The sequence below is a fragment of the Centroberyx affinis genome, unplaced genomic scaffold, assembly GCF_046629955.1.
Source record: "Centroberyx affinis isolate AG114_WGS23_722 - 3 ecotype Tasmania unplaced genomic scaffold, CSIRO-AGI_Caff_v1 ptg005099l_1, whole genome shotgun sequence".
Lineage (NCBI taxonomy): Eukaryota > Metazoa > Chordata > Actinopteri > Beryciformes > Berycidae > Centroberyx > Centroberyx affinis.
In genome coordinates, this window is record NW_027282524.1 from 73,996 (window position 1) to 93,986 (window position 19,991).

At 43.8% G+C, this 19,991-nt stretch overlaps 1 protein-coding gene across 1 annotated transcript in view; it reads right to left on the reverse strand.

The window, feature by feature from the left end:
• LOC139666736 (gamma-aminobutyric acid type B receptor subunit 2-like) overlaps positions 1-19,991 on the reverse strand; it is a gene marked incomplete at its 5' end in the record, with an annotated part of 76,426 nt that overhangs the window by 44,274 nt on the left and 12,161 nt on the right. The window contains 9 exon segments of the mRNA XM_071546055.1: positions 1,946-1,962; positions 1,965-2,052; positions 3,420-3,552; positions 3,991-4,141; positions 5,167-5,247; positions 9,344-9,404; positions 14,952-15,194; positions 15,932-16,120; positions 17,312-17,377. Coding sequence (XP_071402156.1) covers positions 1,946-1,962; positions 1,965-2,052; positions 3,420-3,552; positions 3,991-4,141; positions 5,167-5,247; positions 9,344-9,404; positions 14,952-15,194; positions 15,932-16,120; positions 17,312-17,377 — 1,029 coding nt within the window.

Sequence of the window (19,991 nt, forward strand, 5' to 3'; positions counted from 1 at the left end):
AGGAGAGAGGGGGAAACTGAGCAGAGATAATTGGCTGTGAAGTGTCATGGCAAAGCTACTGAGCTCGTAGAAGCAAAACTGTTTTGTTTGCCTCAAATGACTACTCTGAAAAAGACCAGGAATAAAAACAATATGAAAGGGCAAGTCCGGTGTCATCCAACAGCTGAGAGAATCAGTGTGTTATTCTTGCGTTGGCCTGAACTCAGAACTGCAGTGGAAATACAAACTAATTCAGAGCTTGGTCATTCCTCCCTGTCTTTTACACTGTACTCCTGGTTCTGCCTCTCTTCCTCTACCCTTTGCCCTCTCTGACAGCTTTCCCCTTTTCTTCTCACAGTGCCTTGCCTACTTTCTTTGCCCCCTCTGTGCCACTTTCTTTGTCTTCCGTTCTTATCCCTCTGCCTCCGCTGCCTGCTTTGCCTTCCTCCTTCTGTCTCCCCCCCTCCCTCCCTCCCTCCTCCCTCCCTTCTGCCACCACTTCTCTACTTCCCTCCGACCTCTTCGACTCTTCGATCCCTCCCTCTTTCCTCCCTCTCCTCCCGCTCGCTGACAGGCCACCCACACTTCCTCCAATATGCAAGAGGGGGAGGGAAGGAGAGAGAGAGAGAGAGAGAGAGAGAGAGAGAGAGAGAGAGATCTATAAATACAAGAAGGCCAAGTACAGTTACGACACACAGTGAGCCTGGCACCTCTTTATATAACTGGGCTAGTGAAACAGATTGTGTCAGATGTTTATAAGGCCATTTGTATATATCTGAATCTATTTCAGAGGAGGAGAGGCTGAAAGCGGGTGCCAGGGGGTGCCGGTCTTTGTGAGTGTTTGTTAAAAAGCATGAGTCTGAGCACCCACACACCAATGTTGGGCTTTCAAAAGCTATGTGAGGCTTCCTGAATAAGAGTCCGTCCGTTTTGGATATTTCAATGGAACAACTGAGACTGTATAAAGTTTTATTGATATTTTTATATTTATTATTAGTTAAAAATGTCATCCCAAGTTAAAAGAGCTCATTTACTAATACAACAGGAATGTTGTTGAGCAAATAGATTTCTTGCCACATTAGATGACAGAAACCTTGATTTTGAAGGTTGTGTTACCAAATTGTAGCAACCCTGCTATACACTGCTACATATGACTTGACAATGTTTTAGTACAATGATTGTGTACACGTATAAAAAAAATATAAAAACATTCCAACCTACTGCATCAAAAAACCACTAACAATAGTGACCCAATTTTATTTCTAACTCTCCTGTATCATCTCTTATTCTGTCCCTAATTTCTTTTCACCATCGAACAGATGTACATGGCATGATAATAAAAGGTTTAGTGCCAGTTAAACAAGGGAGGATAATATTCATATGTGGGCCCATAATGGCCAATTATCATGCTGGCTCCCTCTGATCCGTATCCACAAAAAAGACTCCTTGATTCCCTTACATTGTATCAAAGGGCATTTGTCAAAGGGCGTATAAAATAGGGATCTTTCACTTTTTTTATGGTGTGAACAAGCTAATAGGTGATTATTGTATGTACTGTTTAGAAAAAAGGATTGTATAAGCAGGCCTGTCATGGCCATTTTTTTATACTGACAACAGTGCCATGTGTGTCATAATTTGAAAGAACATAGGTATCAGTAATAAGGAATCCCTACTAACCCTCATGAAAAAGTGTACATATGAATATATACTGTATAATTTCTACTTCCCTCAATATCCAGACATTATTAGAAACTATATACATGCTCATGTATATGTGAGCCTTGTTTGTTTATTCGATGCGTAAGCTGTCTTTCCAACCTGATCTCCCTGTATCACTGTATCATTGTATCACTGCTGTTTGTTATTTGAACTTTGAGATGTGCCATTGTCACTATCATGTATACCTGTTGAAAAAATAAAAACTTAAATTACAAAAAAAAGGAACTATAAAACTATCTTCTCATACCTTCTTCTTCATCTTACGTTCTTGAAGATGGCGTGCACCCTCCAGGTCTTGGCAAACATGGCACCAAACGCCGTCGTGTACCCAACGATGAGGATCCATGTCCGAACCTGTCAGAGCAACAGAAACACACATAATCCTGTCACGTCTCAAACTGATCAAGGCTTAAAACCAGATTTGATCTGACAGCTATTTGCATTTTTCTTTGCTCAACATAGAAGTTCACTCAAAATAGTATTTGTGAAGCATTCTAAAAATAACAAGCTGTCAGATTTTTTGAGCTCTTAGAAGAAGTCCTGGACTACGGAAGCTGTCAAACTCCTGAGCGTGTATCATCTTAATAAGAAACAAAGTATAGACCTATCCTGCTTTGGCACCAAGGACTCTGCTGACGTCTTTTTAAAGCTTAGCGTTTGAATATAGCCTACAAGATCCTAATATAGCTACAGAGTCTCTCTGTGTGTGCGCTCCGGTATCATACATGCGCGCGTTTGTGTGTGTGCATTCATCCCTCTGTCTGCACCACACACACACTCCCACACATTTGCACCTGCCCTCTTTGTGTGTCATTCTCTACCATATCTAGAAAGCAATAAAGTCAGCGAGGGCTAGGTAAAGAAGACAGCGAAAAACAATTACGCTATCTATTCACGAGGAGACCAGCGCATATTGATTGGTGGTGAATGGATCAACCTCTGTGCTCCTTTGCCGTAGCACAAGGCCCCATGTGACAAGCTCCATTTTGGGTTTGCAGCAGAGCTTTAGCCAGGCGCTGGCAGCTCGATACGTGCCCTGCCTAACATTATTTTGGTGTCCGTGTGTGGTGTAGGTGTGTGTGTGTGTGTGTGTGTGTCTGTGTGTGTCTGTGTCTGTCTGGGAGGGAGGTATCTCAGTGGAAACCGGTTATCACTGTAATCAAAACTCTTTAATTAATCCAGTGTCTCACATAGTCACATTCTAACGCTAGCTAGGGGAGACACTTAATGTGCTCCGTGTTAGCTAGAGACACATATAGAGAGATTCAATCGCTCTCTATTATACCGTGTTTACCCATAGTGCGGTCCGGAGTTGGTCACATATGTGATTTGTGTTTCAGCAGAATGCTCCATATTCAGGCAAATTCAACATGTTCAACTCACCCTACAAAGTATAACTGATGTAGCAATTTCTCTTTCGGAAACTGGACTACAATTTATTTTGAGAAAGGAAGTAAAAACAGGATAGTGGATGATTGTTTACCGAGGCAAGATGACACAATTAGAACAATCACAACTGAATACTACAAATGAAAAGCAACAAGAAATATTCATTTTATATCTAAGAGACATTATAAATCTGAGGCGTTTGAACGGGCATGGCGCTAGTGCCAACATGTCACTTGTTTGACCAACCACCATTCCTGGACAGGTCCAGTAGGTGTGAGTCCAGCCTCGGTCCTGTATTTTATGTTTCGGTGAACGCTGCGGATGATACTCACGGTGCAAAGGGTCTCAAACTCCTTGTCGGAGACAAAGCCTCCGTCCAGGCCGAAGAGGAAGATGGAGGCATAGGAGAGCATGCCTCCCAGGATGATCAGGTTGTTCATGTAGGGACTGGACATCTTGATTAGTCTGGAGGAGAAGAAGAGAGGGTTAGAATAGAATAGAATAGAATAGAATAGAATAGAATAGAATAGAATAGAACAGAATACGTCCTATTCATCTGTCTGGAAAAGAGCATAAGGAGCTCAGTATGGAGGAGAGTGAAATATGAAATAATAATATACCTACAAACGGTTAAAGGTTAATTATCATTCTCATCCTTTCACTTCTATGCCACTCCCTCTCCCTTGACACTTCCCCTCCTCCTTTCATCCCTCCACAACTCCTTGCTCATTAGCTCATTCATCCCTCTCTTCCCCTTCTCTTAACTGTAACCCCTCGTTTACCTCCCCCCCCTCCCCTGCCATACCCCCTAAGTTGCATTCAGCCTCCATCTAACCCACAGCCCCTCCCTCCCTCCCTCCATCCTCCCACTCTTAAAGGTGTATTCCACCGCTGGAAGCTGACCTGTGGTTGCGGTTCTTGATGTTGAAGAAGAGGAAGGCCCCGGCCATGAGCATGCCCAGTATGGTGATGGTGGACAGGATGCTGTAGAGAGGCACGTTGATGTGGCGGCGCTGCAGACGCACAAACGTTCGATCCTTGGGAGGCTCCACCCCTAACAGGAGCAGGAGGTGGAGTACAAGGAATGATTCAGTTTTAAAATCAAGATGAGTGACTGAGAGAAGATTTGAGCCTGCAGTGAATTCACTAAAGACAGTCTCTCGAAATCAGTGAGCCTTAAACAAAATGCAACAATATTGATTGATCATTTGCATAACGGTGCCTTTCTGGACACTTTAACTTTTAACTTTCTCCAGTGATGTTACTCTCATCACTTTGACAACTTAAAAATTGGCTTCCTTCAATTTTTTTCGCTTCAACCACAAAAGTGGCAGATATCCAGCTGTTTGAAACACATTTGCCGGCCCTCAGTTTCCCTTAGTTGTGTGAATGTACCTCCATGCAGTCCGGTTATAGTGGTCAGACCCTGCGCTTTCTTATCTTTTGCCCTATTTTTCTCTCGCCAGTGTGCCAATCGATCACAGTGGCATCATCTTACACATCTCTGCTTACTGTGGTCAGAGATGTGGAAACAAGCATTTTAGATGGAACGGTCCAAGATTGTGTGTATGTGGGGCAAGGCTGAATGGAAAAAGGAGGAGGGGTGGGGGGGGGGTTGGGGGTTAGGGGAGGTGTTCGCCAAGGGGATCCAACAAATTACAAAGTATGTCAACACAAGCAAACATTGAAGGGGTAAAACATGGACTCGTGAATAATTTAACTGAGAGAGGACAGTTTGGCGTGGAAAAGGAGAGTGCTGCGTGCCCCGGATCCTACGCTGAGTGGTGGTCTGTGTGTGTGTGTGTGTGTCTGTGTGTGTGTGTGTGTGTGTGTGTGTGTGTTTGTGTTGGGGGGTCGCTGGAGTTTGTAAGTGTGCGAGCGAGCAAGTGAAAGAGAGATAAGAGTGCTGAGGTGGCAAATGATGGACCTTTTACATACATACAAACACACATCAGGTGCATCAGGACACATTTTCTCCTCCAGTGATCTTTACATTTCTCAGACCACACACACACACACACACACACACACACACACACACACACACATACACACACATACATCTTGACTTCTTCATACCTTGGAACTTGATGGAGTTGTTGACGAGGTCCAGCACATCGGCAATAGCGTTGTACTCTCCCACCTTCACCTCCTTGCCCTCTGTTGAAAGGACACACACATACATAGTCATCAAACAAAAACTGTATTTAACTACAGTACCTGACTGACTGGGTGCTGAACCACTTCTCTTCATGCTGTAGTATTATAGCAAAGGGCTCAGTTCTCATTTGAAATCATTTCACCTATTATGTGCTTGGTTTACTTTGCTTGAAAAGCAAGATGGGTGGGGTTGACACTTTTGAGAAGTCCTAAAATGGTAATTTAATATGCCATGTATAGGCTTATATAATCATCCATTATGTTACAAGCAGCAGCCCCAGTAATCTGCTTGCTTACATCTGGTCCAGTGTTGGAGTTTTCAGGCCAGACTCCCAGCAAAGTCATTAGAAATCTTTCTGATAGACTGGTAAATTATGCAGTGGGGAGGGAAAATAATAAAACGCTGATAGAAAGTGGCTTGCAGGGTTTATAGAACTTAGCAGCAACGATCCTTATTGGGAGAAAAAGCAACAGAGTCTACTTAAAGTAAACAAGTAAATCCAATTCAAACAGTAATTGGACACAGTGAAGTATGGCCCAGCTTTGAACAGTCTGGCAGAGTGGCACAGCCTCATCCAGAACTTTAAATCAAAGGGAGAGCTTCCAACACCCATCACTAATATAATAGAAAACCCTAAAATTCCCTGACTGTTAAGCCATTCAGTCAGATTGTCTTTTAAGATTCTCCATAGAGTAGGTTTTAAGATGCAGCTTAATAGGGGCGGGAAATGGTCTTCCTGTTTTATACAGTCTCAATTATCAGTTTATTTTACCTCAAGGAAACCAAAAGGGCAATGAAGAACAGAGACTACAGAAACCAGCTAACAGGCCAAGACACACAATAGCTCAAATGTAGCAAGAGTGGCCTTTTAAATGCATACTGTGAGAAGAAACTGCATCTCCAGCTGACGTGGGCGGAAATAATAAATAAATGCAATTGCACCTTGGTATTTATAATGCAGTATACATTGACTTGAACATTTCCTATGTACAGTAAAGGGATTTTAAATTGCAATATATCCCAGCCTGTAAACACCACTGTCTCTCTGGGGTCCTGTTCACACATAGCTATTTCAGGATTCAGTATTTTCTCTTTTAGGAGCAACGATGGGTCCCTCGGGTATAATGTTGGAGGAGGCATGACCCTGTCAAACAGATCTGGGCCTTCACTCTCCTTCACTCATAAAGATCACTCACTTACAGTGTACACATGGGAGGAAAGGAGAAGGGGATGGGAAGAGAGGAGGGATTATTCTGATTCTTTTTTGTAAACACTACAAACAAACCTGCATTTTCTTCAGGTGTGCACACAAAAATGTTCTCTCTCTCTCTCTCTCTCTCTCTCTCTCTCTTTCTCTCTCTCTCTCTCCTTCTCCCTGTTATCACTCTTATAGGCCCATTGAACTCCTCGGCAGCATTGTCCTTGACTAGGAAAATGACAGATAACATCAGCTATTGCAGCATCAGAGGGCACCGCGCTCCTCTCTCCTCTCCTCTCGGTCGCTGAATCAACTCATCTGATCTCCAATTCCGGCATGAAAGCATCAACAAATGTTGAAAATGTTCGACTGACTATGCATGACTATGCCAGTGCTGTGAATAGTATGTGCATACACAATGAGGACTCGTATTTCTCCAACCTCTCAGTGCTGAACAAGGATCAATGCCCGTGTCTCCCTTGACCACGTCCTTTGTTATGATCTAAACGGCAAAAGGGATCGTAGATCAGCACTCCTCCTTTGAGATACCAGGCCAGCACTCTGTCCCCACAGGGAATATTGATCGCTTCTAGAGGCTGTTAAAACTCAACCGGTCGCTCAGTCTGTGGAATGACATTTCATGCCTGTTTGTTTGATTAGTCACCTTAACGACTATAAATTCAATGGTGATTATGTTAAACGGGCATGAGGCAACTTTCATGAGACTTAGATAAGACTCAACACTTGTGACATACTGCATGGTCACATTCAGTGTGGTTTCTTTCAAGTTTGTACTGAGTGAGATCTGTGAAATTCGACATCCGGAGTAACATGGTGTGTAGATTTCAATGATGTTCCTGCGAAAACTATTTAAGACGCAAAGGACTGTAAGTGACCTGTTGCCTCGAGGTAAACAGTGAGATTGTTGCTAGTTCAAATCCCTAGAAAGGTAGGAAATTAATTACCGGTATTACTTGAGGGGTGTTGTAGATGTATACTGAGGTCAATCCTGTTCATATCTTTCTAAAGAATCCAAAAAATCTCGACCATTCATCCAGATACATCGCACTCCCTCCTTGCACATATATATAAACTGGGATCAAGACCTCTGGTAGCTATCTCTTATCCCCAAGAGAGACAGTGGGAATGTGAACTATTGGGGCCCCCGGCTGAAGACGTCTGACAGGCTAGAGTGGAGGATCAGAGGCTGAGGACGGATGATAGGGTTATGTTGAGGATCACTGCCTTCTGAAATATTCAAGCCGGGGCTATCCCTCCTCTCCTCTCCTCTCCTCTCCTCTCCTCTCCTCTCCTCTCCTCTCCTCTCCTTTCCTCTCTGCCCAGCTTATGCTCTTGGTATGTCAAAAGGGTGACACATTCACGCTCCCTGACAAGTGAGAAAGAAGTGATAGAGCAAGGGGTAAAGAGGGATAGAGGAGGTGTAATAAGGCCAAAAGATGACAGGGAGAGAAACTGGTAAAGGAGAGGAAGATTTGGTTGAGGAAAGTGTTGTGAGAACGAGAGAGAAAGAGAGAAACAAAGGGTGAAAGAAAGAAAGACAGAAAGAAATGAAGAAGAAATAAAGAAAGAAAGAAAGAAAGAAAGAAGGAAAGGAAAGGAAAGGAAAGGAAAGGAAAGGAAAGGAAAGGAAAGGGGCAGGTGTGTGTCACAGGGTGTTGAGGGCACTCGTGTAATTTTTCTCGCAGCACAAAAAATCAAGCCTCCGCACTCTGCAGTGCAGCCATGATAACATTTCCTTTCTTTCCTTATCCACGGCTGCCAGGTGCCTTCAGTTAGACTGGCTGCTCCATCACCTCCCAGCCAAACAGGCCTCCCTGCCTTGGGGAATCACACACACGCATATGTGCACAAACACATAGACATGCCTATGCACACTAACGCAAACATGCACGCACACACACACATACACAGAAACAACACAGAGACACATTCATGCATAAGCACACACTTTTCCCTGGCTCCCTTTCTCTCTATCTGTCTTTATCTCTCTCTCTCTCTCTCGCTCTCTCTCTCTCACTCTCTCTCTCTCACACATACACACACACACACACGCACACACCCCATACATGCACACTCAAGCCAACAGAAACATATGTATACACACACGCATGCACAAGCACACACATATATACCACATTTTTTCTCTCCTTCCCTCCCTCCTTTTCTCTCCCTCTCCCTCCCTCCCTCCCTCCCTCTCTCTCTCACACACACACACACACACTGCACACACACATTCATCCCGTACATCCATACCCATACACGCTCAAACCAACACAGACTAACACATTAATGCACAAGCACACTCTCTCTCTCTCTCTTTCTGTCTCTCTCTCTTTCTCTCACAGACAGAAAACGGGCACACATACATACACACAGGCACGCACACACACACACACACACACACACACACACCCCGAGTGCCCCTTCACTACACCCTCCCTTCCTCCCCACCCCCACCCCCACCCAGTGTGATGTAAGCAGCCAGAGGGAGCACCTCTGCAGTGGGGGAGATAAGATGGGAAGGCGGAGAGGATTGAACAGCATCATGCAGTATGCTATATAGGGGGAGCCCAGGAGCTGGGAATCCCCCGAATCGAGATGCAATCTCTGGGTTATTGTCCCACTCAGCAGGCCCTATAGCCCGGCCCTGCTGGCTGGAAGACAACCTCTGGATGATGCTATGGGGACAGATAGGGGGTACTGGGGGATGAAATTATGTACAATCAACGTACACAGAACTACATTTCCCATCACCCCAGAGGACACCGATCACAGTGGACCTTGTTGTTGGATGGTACAGTATATATACAGGTTAGTTTGAGGGGTAGAAAGGATATTTTACTACTGTACTTTTGGTTTAAGACTGTGTCCCATACCTTGAAACTGGTTGAATTTGATGGTGCCCATCCTCTCTCCATTCCGGAACATGACTTGGCCCTGATTAGAAGGAGAGAAGAAAGATTAGAATATCATCTCTGTTAATAAAATATTCATACAGTCATTGAAAACACAAATTCAACAGTAAGTCATAGGAAAAAAATTTAAGTCGGCTAAACAAGACACAGAATAAGTAGTTAAGTGAGTTCCAGCAAATGATGAAAAGGTGTTTTATTCCAACTAAATCTACGCACAGTGCCTTCTTGGTACTGGCTGGAGTCCTGGCTGCTAACCAGCCAGGCAAAGGGCAGCAGAGTCTGGGCTCTGGCATCTCATTTGATTAGAAGTGGCCAAATTGATCTGTTTATGGAAGTAAACAAAATTATCTTTGGGCGGATTAATTTACTAATATTCTTGGAATAACGGCAGGTCAGCAAAACTGTCTGATTCAGCTGTGTATGCCCACTTAGCATTAGTACAAATCTGTGCCCAGACAGCAGTTAAAAAGCAATTGCCAAAGTGAGAGTCTCACCTATGGCTAAAGAAGAGTCTTTAGTGCTCAGTCTCTTTATTACAGGGATTTTATTGTACATTTTCATTAGTCAAAATTAATTTCCTACCAAAAGTGTTTGTGTGCCTGTCAAACAACCACCTTAAAGTGAAAAAATAACAAAGAAAAGTCTTTGATTTCAACTCCGCAGGAAGAAGATAAGCAGGAGAGCGTCTGGCACTCCCAAACAAGGCAGACAAAAGCAATCCAACTTTGTGGCACTATCATAAGAGATATTCAAATCAATTTGGGCAGAACTGGCTCCTGTCACTTTCTGGCTCCTGTCTCTTTCTCTCTCCCATGTACTCTCATTCTTTCTCCCTCTTGTTCTATTTTTTTCTCTCTGTCTGTCTCTTTTTACTCTCTCCCTCTTCATCCACCAAGACTGTTCAATTAATTCAGCCCACCATCTGCTTACAGAGCTCCATAATTAAACATTTAACTGGGTTTACATATTACTGGCTGGCTAACAAAACAGGTGAGAGCCAGCAAGAGACACAGATAGAGATAGACAGAGAGAGAGAGAGAGAGAGAGAGAGAAAGAGAGAGAAAGAGAGAGAGAAGAGAGAGAGAGAGAGAGAGAGAGAGAGAGAGAGAGAGAGAAAGAAAGAAAGAAAGAAAGAAAGAAAGAAAGCGTGCATTTGCATTGGCTGATTAAAAGACAGCTGAGGGGGAAATATGGGGAAGGAGGCTGGAGAGCCAATTTTGCCTCAAAAAGATGGCAAGCTTTGAAGTAGCAGGGCGGGATCCCACCCCTCCGTTTGAATCCCAGTCTTTGTGTGGCATCTTTGATGTTTGTCTGCGTGTGTGCGTGCATGTGTGTCTATGTGTATGCACATAATATGCTGTCATATTATGCTTATGTACATGCACGTGTTCCTGAGAATGTGTGTGTGTGTGTGTGTGAGCAGAACAAGCTACTCCTGGGACACACACTCTCTAATACTGCCTTAGCCTCGGTGATGTAAGCTGTACATCGTATCCTCTGGTACCAATTTCACACCAGTGTGTCAATCTGACTTGACAACGCTAGCAAGTTCCTTTCGTCACACATTGCTCTTTCCTACAATACGTTATGCAATTATGCTTGAAGTGTAAGTAGGACAGTGCAGTGCACCTCAGTTCAGCTCATTAGGCATTACAGTACATTCAGATAACTGTGGTGTGTAAACAGGGTCAGACAATGTAGGTTGAAAATAAGGGAACTTGCCTTGAACTGGAAATTGAGAGTGGTTGCACCATCATGGTCTCACATAGCATTAGCATTGGCACTAGAAATACCATTCAGATCAGCAAAAGGAGAGGTATCATAAACCTTACTGAAACAGCATGTACTTCAGCTATTTTAACAGTCCTCCATTTGTCCCCTCAAATGTATACATGGGTTATAGAATATACAAAGTATGTCCAAAATGTGCAGGAACACTGACTCACACCCCTAATTGGAAACAAAATATCTCTACTACAAAGATTAAATTGACTTCCTCCAACCAAAAATCGAATAACCTGCTGTAAATCCTCTTTACACAAGGTATTATGCTCCTCTGCTTCCTCTGCTCCTCTGGAGCTTAGGGAATCTCGCTGGAGTGTTTTGACCCAGACAGGTCACCCCTGTCTGGTATTCAAAGGACGTTGAGACCTGTGTCACGACAGTGGGTGATGGAGGGAGCAGTGTGTGTATGCGTGTATGTGTGTGTGTGAATGTGTCTCTCTGAGGTGAGACAGTGGAGGTAGAAAGCTAACGCTTTGTCTGTGGAGGTGAGAAAAAAGCCAGCGATGGGGGTGTTGGGGTCAAGTGAGATGTTGCTCCGTGGGCTTCAGGTGTGGCATCCTCTGGGTTTTCAGGGTTTGAGGTGGGAATACAATGGGTGTGGATGTAGCTATGATGCAGGCGCACATGCACACGCACACATTAACAAACAGATAGCAACACAGATGCACACAATGCAAATGCACTCTCTCTGTCTCTCTCTCTCTCTCTCTCACTGTCTCGCTGTGCGTGTCTGTTTGAGATGGCTGTCGAGCCCCAGGCTGTATTATTTACCATTACCAAGAGAGACACCAAGAGAGACACACACTGACCACAGCCAAGACAGGACAAAACACACACACCCCCCACCCAAACACACACACACACACACACACACACACACACACACACATCTCTCTCCCATCACAGTCTGCTGTGCCTTCCTTCCATCCAACCCTCCCTAGTGTTTCCACAGTGTACAGTGTCCTGTACAGAGTGGCCTGTGGTTCCAGCAGCTCTCTATACTCCCTGTGCCCTGGAGGTCTCTCCCAGCTAATGTCAGCCTCCTTCTCTGTGGTCCTGCCAGCAGCCAGATCAATACTGTGGAGCCCTCAGTGATCACACCACTGCTGCTGCAGCTGCTACTGCTACTGATGCAGCAGCAGGATTGAGCTCAGTGCAGAATGGACACGGTTTGGTCCCACAGGAAACAAGTGTGCGTGTGTGTGTGTGTGTGTGTGTGTGTGTGTGTGTGTGTGTCAGAGAGAGTGTGTGCACAGCATACACACAGCACAAAACCGCGCAGCAGTAAAGAGATGAGGCTCAAATCGGGCTATGACCCTGTATGATCAAGCACAAATGACATTCAAACCAAGGATGTACAACTAGCATTTACTGTCTCACTGGTGCTTCTGCATGGGTCGATGTGTGTATTTGGGTGGAAACGATTGCAATACACAAGCAAAGCGACAGCTGGTTGCGTAATAGCTGCTTTTGATATCTACATTCCAAAATAGCATAAAAGATGTATGCAGTGTGCAGGGGAAATTGCCTTCCCATGTCTTTGTTCATCATGTGTGGGTGGATGTTTCTATGTGCTATGTGTGTGCCACATACAGGGAGCGCTTTTGATCTCATTTCATGTAATCCCTCAAAAGAACAGCTATAATAGTCTGTGGATCTCAAATCTTTTGCCACAAAAATGCACTAAATTATTTTGCAATGCTGCTCTGTTCAAACAACGTAATTGCTTACCATATTCACGAAAGAGTATTCTGTATTCTTGCTCTGTTTTTGTTTTGTGTTTTTTCTCGGATGTCGGCAGCACATCGATATAAAGCAGAATTTACTTGGCTAAATAAGTGTTCTGTATGTCACTGTTGTCTTTTTCTTCAGCGACACAAGTACCTACAGATGTACTGTAGCCATCTTAAAGTCCTCCGTAATGCATCTAGCCACATCTACCTCCATTAATACCTCAATTGCAGACTATTCTAATGTTCTAATGATGATAAGTAGAACTAAATAGTCATATTGTAACACAAACCATGTGTCTCTAAATCAAGCGTTTTCCAGATCATTCCTTGTACCTTCTGACGGTAAAAATACATTTCCAAACACTTCCCCTTGGTGCTTAGAGAGGCGATGCAGCAGTTTAAGTGTGAAGTGAATGGAGTATAAAGTGGAACTTCTATGATGGCTACATCTGTGTAGGATCAATATGAATCAATATAGATATGAAGAGGAGAATAAAATTACTCTACTAGCCAATTTACACAAAGTAACTAGATTTTGTCTTTTCTCGTATCCCTGGAGTACAGAGAGAATAAAATGTTATCCAGTCATCAATATTCCTGCGTTGCCTGGGTCCCTCCAGTCTCACTGTCAGCCTGCTCCTGCTCAGGAACACTGAATGGGGCTATGCAGAGAGAGGGGAGAGTAGAGGGGTGAGGAAAGATGCCCTGGAGGATTTGGTCTAGCGCTGCACTACACATACCCCTGGGGACATTAGCCTTAGAGAGGACCTCACAATAATACAAGTCAGTAGCCTGCACCGATTTTCTGCTCCGTTCTTTCTACCTCTCTGCTGTATTTCCACCAGCCTCTCTATCTTGCTCTCTCTATCTATTTCTCTCTCTCTCTTCTTCCACCTTGACTTTTCCTCTCACCCTTCCGTATTGAGTGGATGTTTACAAGAAAATGCAGAGCGGTTATTGAACGTTCCACCACTGTAATCTCTTTCCGTTTTCCCAATCTCTCTCTTTTATCCTCCCTTACGTTTTTTTTCAGGGAGTTTATTTGTAAATCTGCCAAAAAAAAAGTACCGTAATGAATGAAATAATACGGTGCCGTATTGTAAGGTCCCTGCATGCCTACTGGCTGTCCAGGCTGGGAGCTGTGTGACATCCTCGAATAATGGAGTGGCCTTTACTGGGGAACGGGAGATATCCTCTAACAGCTCAATGGGAAGTGACGTGCGCATGCACACACTCACACACACACACACACACACACACACACACACACACACACAGACACACAGTTCTAGCCAGCATAGCCACCAGGATCAATCTTGAATGCACTGGAGTGAGTCGGCAGCCCTAAATGACATCTCTTTAGGCTTCATACAGAGACAAGGATGGCTAACTAACCTTCTCTGCAAACAAGCTCCCAGTCTTAGAGAGAAGTAATTAATGCCTCAGCCTCTAAGTGTTCTTCTGACATTTGCGCACCGCATATACACACAGTACACATATACATTACATACATACATGCACACACACTTAGATCCATTCATTTTAATTACCCCAAAGAGACACTGCTTTGTCAGCAGTAACAGATTTTATGGTGTTTTGAGCACAACCACTGTGTACATCCCAGTGTTTGCAGAATAGGTGTGTGTGTGCATGTATATGTGTATATGTGTGCTTGTGTGTGTGTGTACATGTGTGTGTATGTGGGTGTGTAGTGGTTAAGATAGAATGCGCATGTGTCTCTCTCTCTCCTGTCCCTCTTTCCCTCTCTCTGTCTCTGTCTCTGTATGTGATTCGTCAATATTAATCAAACCCATTTGTCTGCATGTATGTATGTGTGTGTGCCCCTGGGAGTGTGTCGGTGTGCCCATATGTAAGTGAGTGTATGAGCATAAACGCTCTTGTGTCTCTGTGTAAAGTATGAACGTGTGCATGTATGAATGGTAAACCATTTCTACTCCAAATCAAGCCAGATTGTATTCTCATTGTGTTTGCCATAGTCTTTATTGATCATATCTTCAGAAGCCAAAATGACAACCTGGCCCGTAACTCACCGTGACGCCGTTGAAGTTGGTCTCGTTCATGACGTCCAGCACCATCTTGCCCACTTCGCGGTCGTCCACGGTGAAGTTGTGGTAGACATCCTGCCGCTGTTTGAGCCGGAGCAGCTCCATCACCCGAGTCAAGGTCTTAGCGATCACCCAGATCCCATCGTAGGCGAAGCCGTGGAACTTGCTGGCCTCCACACCTTTCTGCTGAAGCTCCCGGCTGTACTCCCCCTCATACTCCTTAGGGGTCTGGAGGAGAGAGAGACAGAGGGAGAAAGAGAGAGGGAAGGTCAAGATAGGTGTGGTGACTGTTTGTTACATGGAAAAAAATATTCTGGCAACAGTAATTGTGTAAAATGCTACTCAAAATGCCATGATTGAAAATGTGACATATTGCAGTATCAGTTATACACCAATCTCATGATGAAGATTAGAAGCTAAATGTAGTAGCTATTAACACAATAGCTTTGAAGAAAGGAAACTTAAAAAATGTATAAGGCATAGCCTATCATCAGTTTCTTGCAGAAACTTCATCTCCAAAAAGTCAATTTTTTAGTAACTAAAACGAAAATTGTATTATTTTTTTCTATTGCAAACCAATTATTTATGACAATTTAGCTTGGTCCCAGGAAAATAGAGCATTTTCTACGCAATTTGAAACACAGTATAAGGTTTCTGGAAAACGCTGACAACAATATTTACAACATCATTTACAGTATCACCTGTTTCAACATCTCTTGCTTCTTGAAACAAATGACAGTATCTTGAAATAGCGGATCACTCCACTAATGTCAAGATAATGTTAATTAATGAAATTCACACACACTATGAGTTGCTTTGCAACCGAAACAAGTGAGATTATTGAGCTCACTAGCAAATTGTTTTCACTTGTGGTTAATTAAAATAAGATTTTAAGACTCACTATCATGTTAAATGGCTTGTTAATATGTACATTGTTCAGCAGTGCCACATTGTGTGTCACTCACCCTGCCAGAGATGCCCTTGATCTGCCGAGTGCTAAGCGGCTCAAAGTCCACGCTGATGTAGCCCTCCATGGCGGCGAGCAGCTTCTTGGTGGTGCAGTTGGTGGTGTTGGCCTGCTCCCACCAGTTGCCCTGGTACCAGCCGGGGATAATCCACTGGTACTTACTGCCATACATGTTCAGGTTGAACGCCTGGGAGGGGGCGAGAGGGAGGTGGCAGGGATGTAAAAGCATGGAGATACAGTGTGATAGATTCAGAATACCGTTACTTATATTTACATGTGGGCTGCTGACTAGCCACAAGCTAGAGCTTGACTTTGGCCCCAGAGTTTGAAGCTGGCACCACCTGAACCTGACAAAATCCTTTTCAATCCTGAACTGAGCCCCAGGGGTATAATTATTTGTGAACCTACTAAAGCCCATATTTGCTAATTTTCTTAAGATAAATTAGTAATAATAATCTTCAACAATATTTGAACCAACCAAAACCCAAGCACTTAAAGGAATAGTTCACACAAAAATGAAAATTCTGTCATCATCTACTCACCCTCATGCCAAATGAAACACAGGTGAAATGTGTTAGTCCATATAACACACAGGGAGGTTGCCAGCACAACTTGGTAGCAGCCTTCTCCAAAACAACTGAAGTCAATGGGGACCTGTTCTTTAGAGTTCCAAAACAAAAACAGCCAAACAATCACACTGTGAATAGAAAGACCTATACACCATTATTTGTTGCAAATCAATCAGCTGTAGTTAAGATTTGCACTAAATAATGGTGTAAATATACTGTAGGTCTTTTTGGAACTCTGAAGAACTGGTCCCCACTGACTTCAGTTGTTTTGGAGAAGGCTGCTATGGAGTTGTGCTGGAAACCTCCCTGTGTGTTATATGGGCAAACTTCACCTGTGTTTCAACTGGCATGAGGGTGAGTAGGTGATGACAGAATTTTCATTTTTGGGTGAACTATTCCTTTAAGCAAGAAATTCAGCTTGGCCTGACCCATGGCTAGTTCGGGTCCTTGTCAGGTTTGAGCATAAATGTCAGGCTCTATTACACACACACACAGACACAAACATTTTTCCACCACATCTCCACCTTCCATACACACATCCCCCCCCCACCCCACTAACACCGAGATCACATAACACCCAAATCAGCTGTTCAGAACAGCACTAGCATGTCCAACAACAGTTCCCATTGATGTGGCAGGCTAAGCTGTTTAGGACTCCCATCTGTAATCATTAAAGACAGCAACGTCAGTGCTATGATGCTCTGTAAGACACTGGTAGCCAGTGTCAATAAAGTCAATATCAATGAGCTTTTAGCTGTAACTGAGTGTTGTGCAGGTTGAAAGGACACAATCCAGGACTGAGGACTTACACAACAGAAGACTTTGGAGGCCAGGTTCTCATCAAACTGGCCGATGATGATTCTCACGTCGTTGTCCTGGACAAAGACAGGTTGAGAAAAAAGGGGACATGGGTTAAATGTCAATTCCTGGTGCATTTATCCTTTAGTACAATGCACACACACTGGTAAATATAGGCTACCGTACATTGAAATGTATGTCCTGGATTAACTGCCTGAATATACAGTATCACTGGCACTGAAAGAGTTTGATTTGGTGCCTTGTTTTGCTGTAACCCAGAGTCTTTTTCCCTGACTTTAATGACATTTCCTCGGCATTGCTTTCAACGGAAGACCTCTGCTCAATACCCTGCTACTGCACAATTAGGAGAAAAAGTCTATCAGCTTTAGGATTAACTTCCCTGGTTGTGATGCGTTTTCTAATCATTCCATAATATCCCACTTGGATAACAAATGGACATAGCATCAGCACTTCAGCACTTTTGCATATATTTTCATCACTATTTTCACCCCATCAGTAGCTACATAGTATGTGGGATCTGAAGAATGAACCAATGGTTGTTCGGAGAGGGTGAAGCAATATCAAGTCGCAAAGTGTCGATCCATAACAACAGAGACATTAGTGTCAGCGGACAGAATTGCATTCCTTGCCAACAGGGTTGGAGAGCACAGATTTACATGGGGATTCGGAGCACATGGCCCGGTGATTGACTCAGTAAATAATTCAGATTGCCCGGCTGGAAGTGCTTCGTGGTGGGAAAGCAGATCAGGTTCAGGGGCCAACAGTCTGTCATTTACTGTGTTTACGTGCACATGCGCACGCATACGTACAGTACAAACAGCGGCACACACACTCACACATACACACACACACACACACAGAGAAGCAAGTGTGCACACAAGCGCATGATCCTAAACACAAACACTCAAACACACACACACAAACAAAGAGCCCCAAATCAAATCCAATAACACTGACACAGCTTTGATGAATCTACATCTGGGCAACAAGGCTGGAGGTGATGTGTGCCGCATGGTGAAAAGTCTATCATAAGGTTCCTACGGCGAGCCTGACTTTGCCCTAGGTGTCACATCCACAGAAGGTTGGCTTTGACTGAGCAATGCATTTCTGCTGCCCAGGAGGAAATCTGAATGAGAAAGACTGACCGGGTCAATAATGGGTTTGCACTTCACTGCATTTAGTGGAAGACATAGATCATTTTGGTGTTTATCGGCAATAGTCATCTTGTAATAGGATGAATAATCACTCTTCTTGAAAAAAATACAGATTATTGAGTGTTTTCCATGGTGATGTGCAGGACTTGAAGTGTTTAGCATTGAGTTCTCAAGTGGTCAGTTCCTTCTTCTATTGATTAGGTGAAAAAAAATATTGAACAGGCAGCGATACATTAAATCCTCTCAGTGGCATTGTTGACTTCAAGGACTTAAATGGATGCAATCTTGCAGTCTGAGGTTTTTCTTAGGTTACCGTGGGTTGAGTTTTCAATGAAATATAAAAACCGAGACGGTTTCATCTGAAAGTAGCGATTTCAAGTCAACAACATTACTGCTGTGATTTCAGTGACCCTGTGGTGTCCCGCCTTTATTCTAAATAATGAGAACCCTTTATGACTACGTACAGTTCATGAGGGCCACGTCTATTAGGCCAGTGGTTCTCAAAGTGGGGTCCGGGGACCCCCAGGGGTCCTTGAGGGGGTTCCAGGGGGTCCCCAGCAAAAAGGGGAATAATTTATTTTCACTATAATTCCATCCATAAGTAACACAATGACAGAATATACTATTCAGACTATTTTGGTCATGGGTTTCATACACTTTCTGTAATAAAACATCTGAAAGCAAAAATCTTATCAGATGGGGGACCCTGGGACAAAATCTTATCAAATGGGGGTCCATGGTCTAATTTGTGTCAGTTTAGGGGTCCTTGACGTGAAAAAGTTTGAGAACCACTGCATTAGGCAATCCCCAATCACTACCATATATGTCATTGGTCCACATATCAGAGGGAACAGCCAATCACTGTCATCTTAGTTCCAGTTCCTTGAGGCGACTGGACGCATGGATCAACCAAACAGCCAATCATGGTTATTCCATTGAATTTTGTAGTCGTTGCTGGATTTAAAAAAAGTCACAACCACTGTTACTCACACACGCTTCTCCTACTGATGGGTGGGTGGTCGAAATGCTAATGCAATGCATGTCCTCAAATTCTATAGCAGCCCCAAGTTTTATTTCACCACAAAACCTTCCATACAGGCTCTAGCATAGCATGAGACACACACACACACTGAAAGGAGTGAGAGCTGCAAAAAAGCAGAGCAGCCCAATCAAAAGCCTACACTGGTGGCTTCTCATCAGAGCCAGAGAGCATGCTGGGACATTTAAAGGGTCTTTTGTATGAAGCTCTTAGTGTTGTTCCACTTCTCTGGCACTTTCACAATGTGTATGTGTGTAGATGTGCAGAGAAAGGCAGGTAGCAAGTCTGAACTTTTCTGTGTGTGTTTGTGTGTGTGTGTGTGTGAGAAGCGCCTGTGGCTATTCAATACTACTGCTGTTCCCTGGAGGAAAGGGCACTTAACCCAAATGACTCCAGCTGTGGCCAAGGACCACAGCCTCAATATGAGTTCTGGCCTGCCTGGCAACATCATGAAAAGACAGTGTAGCTGAGGGCAAG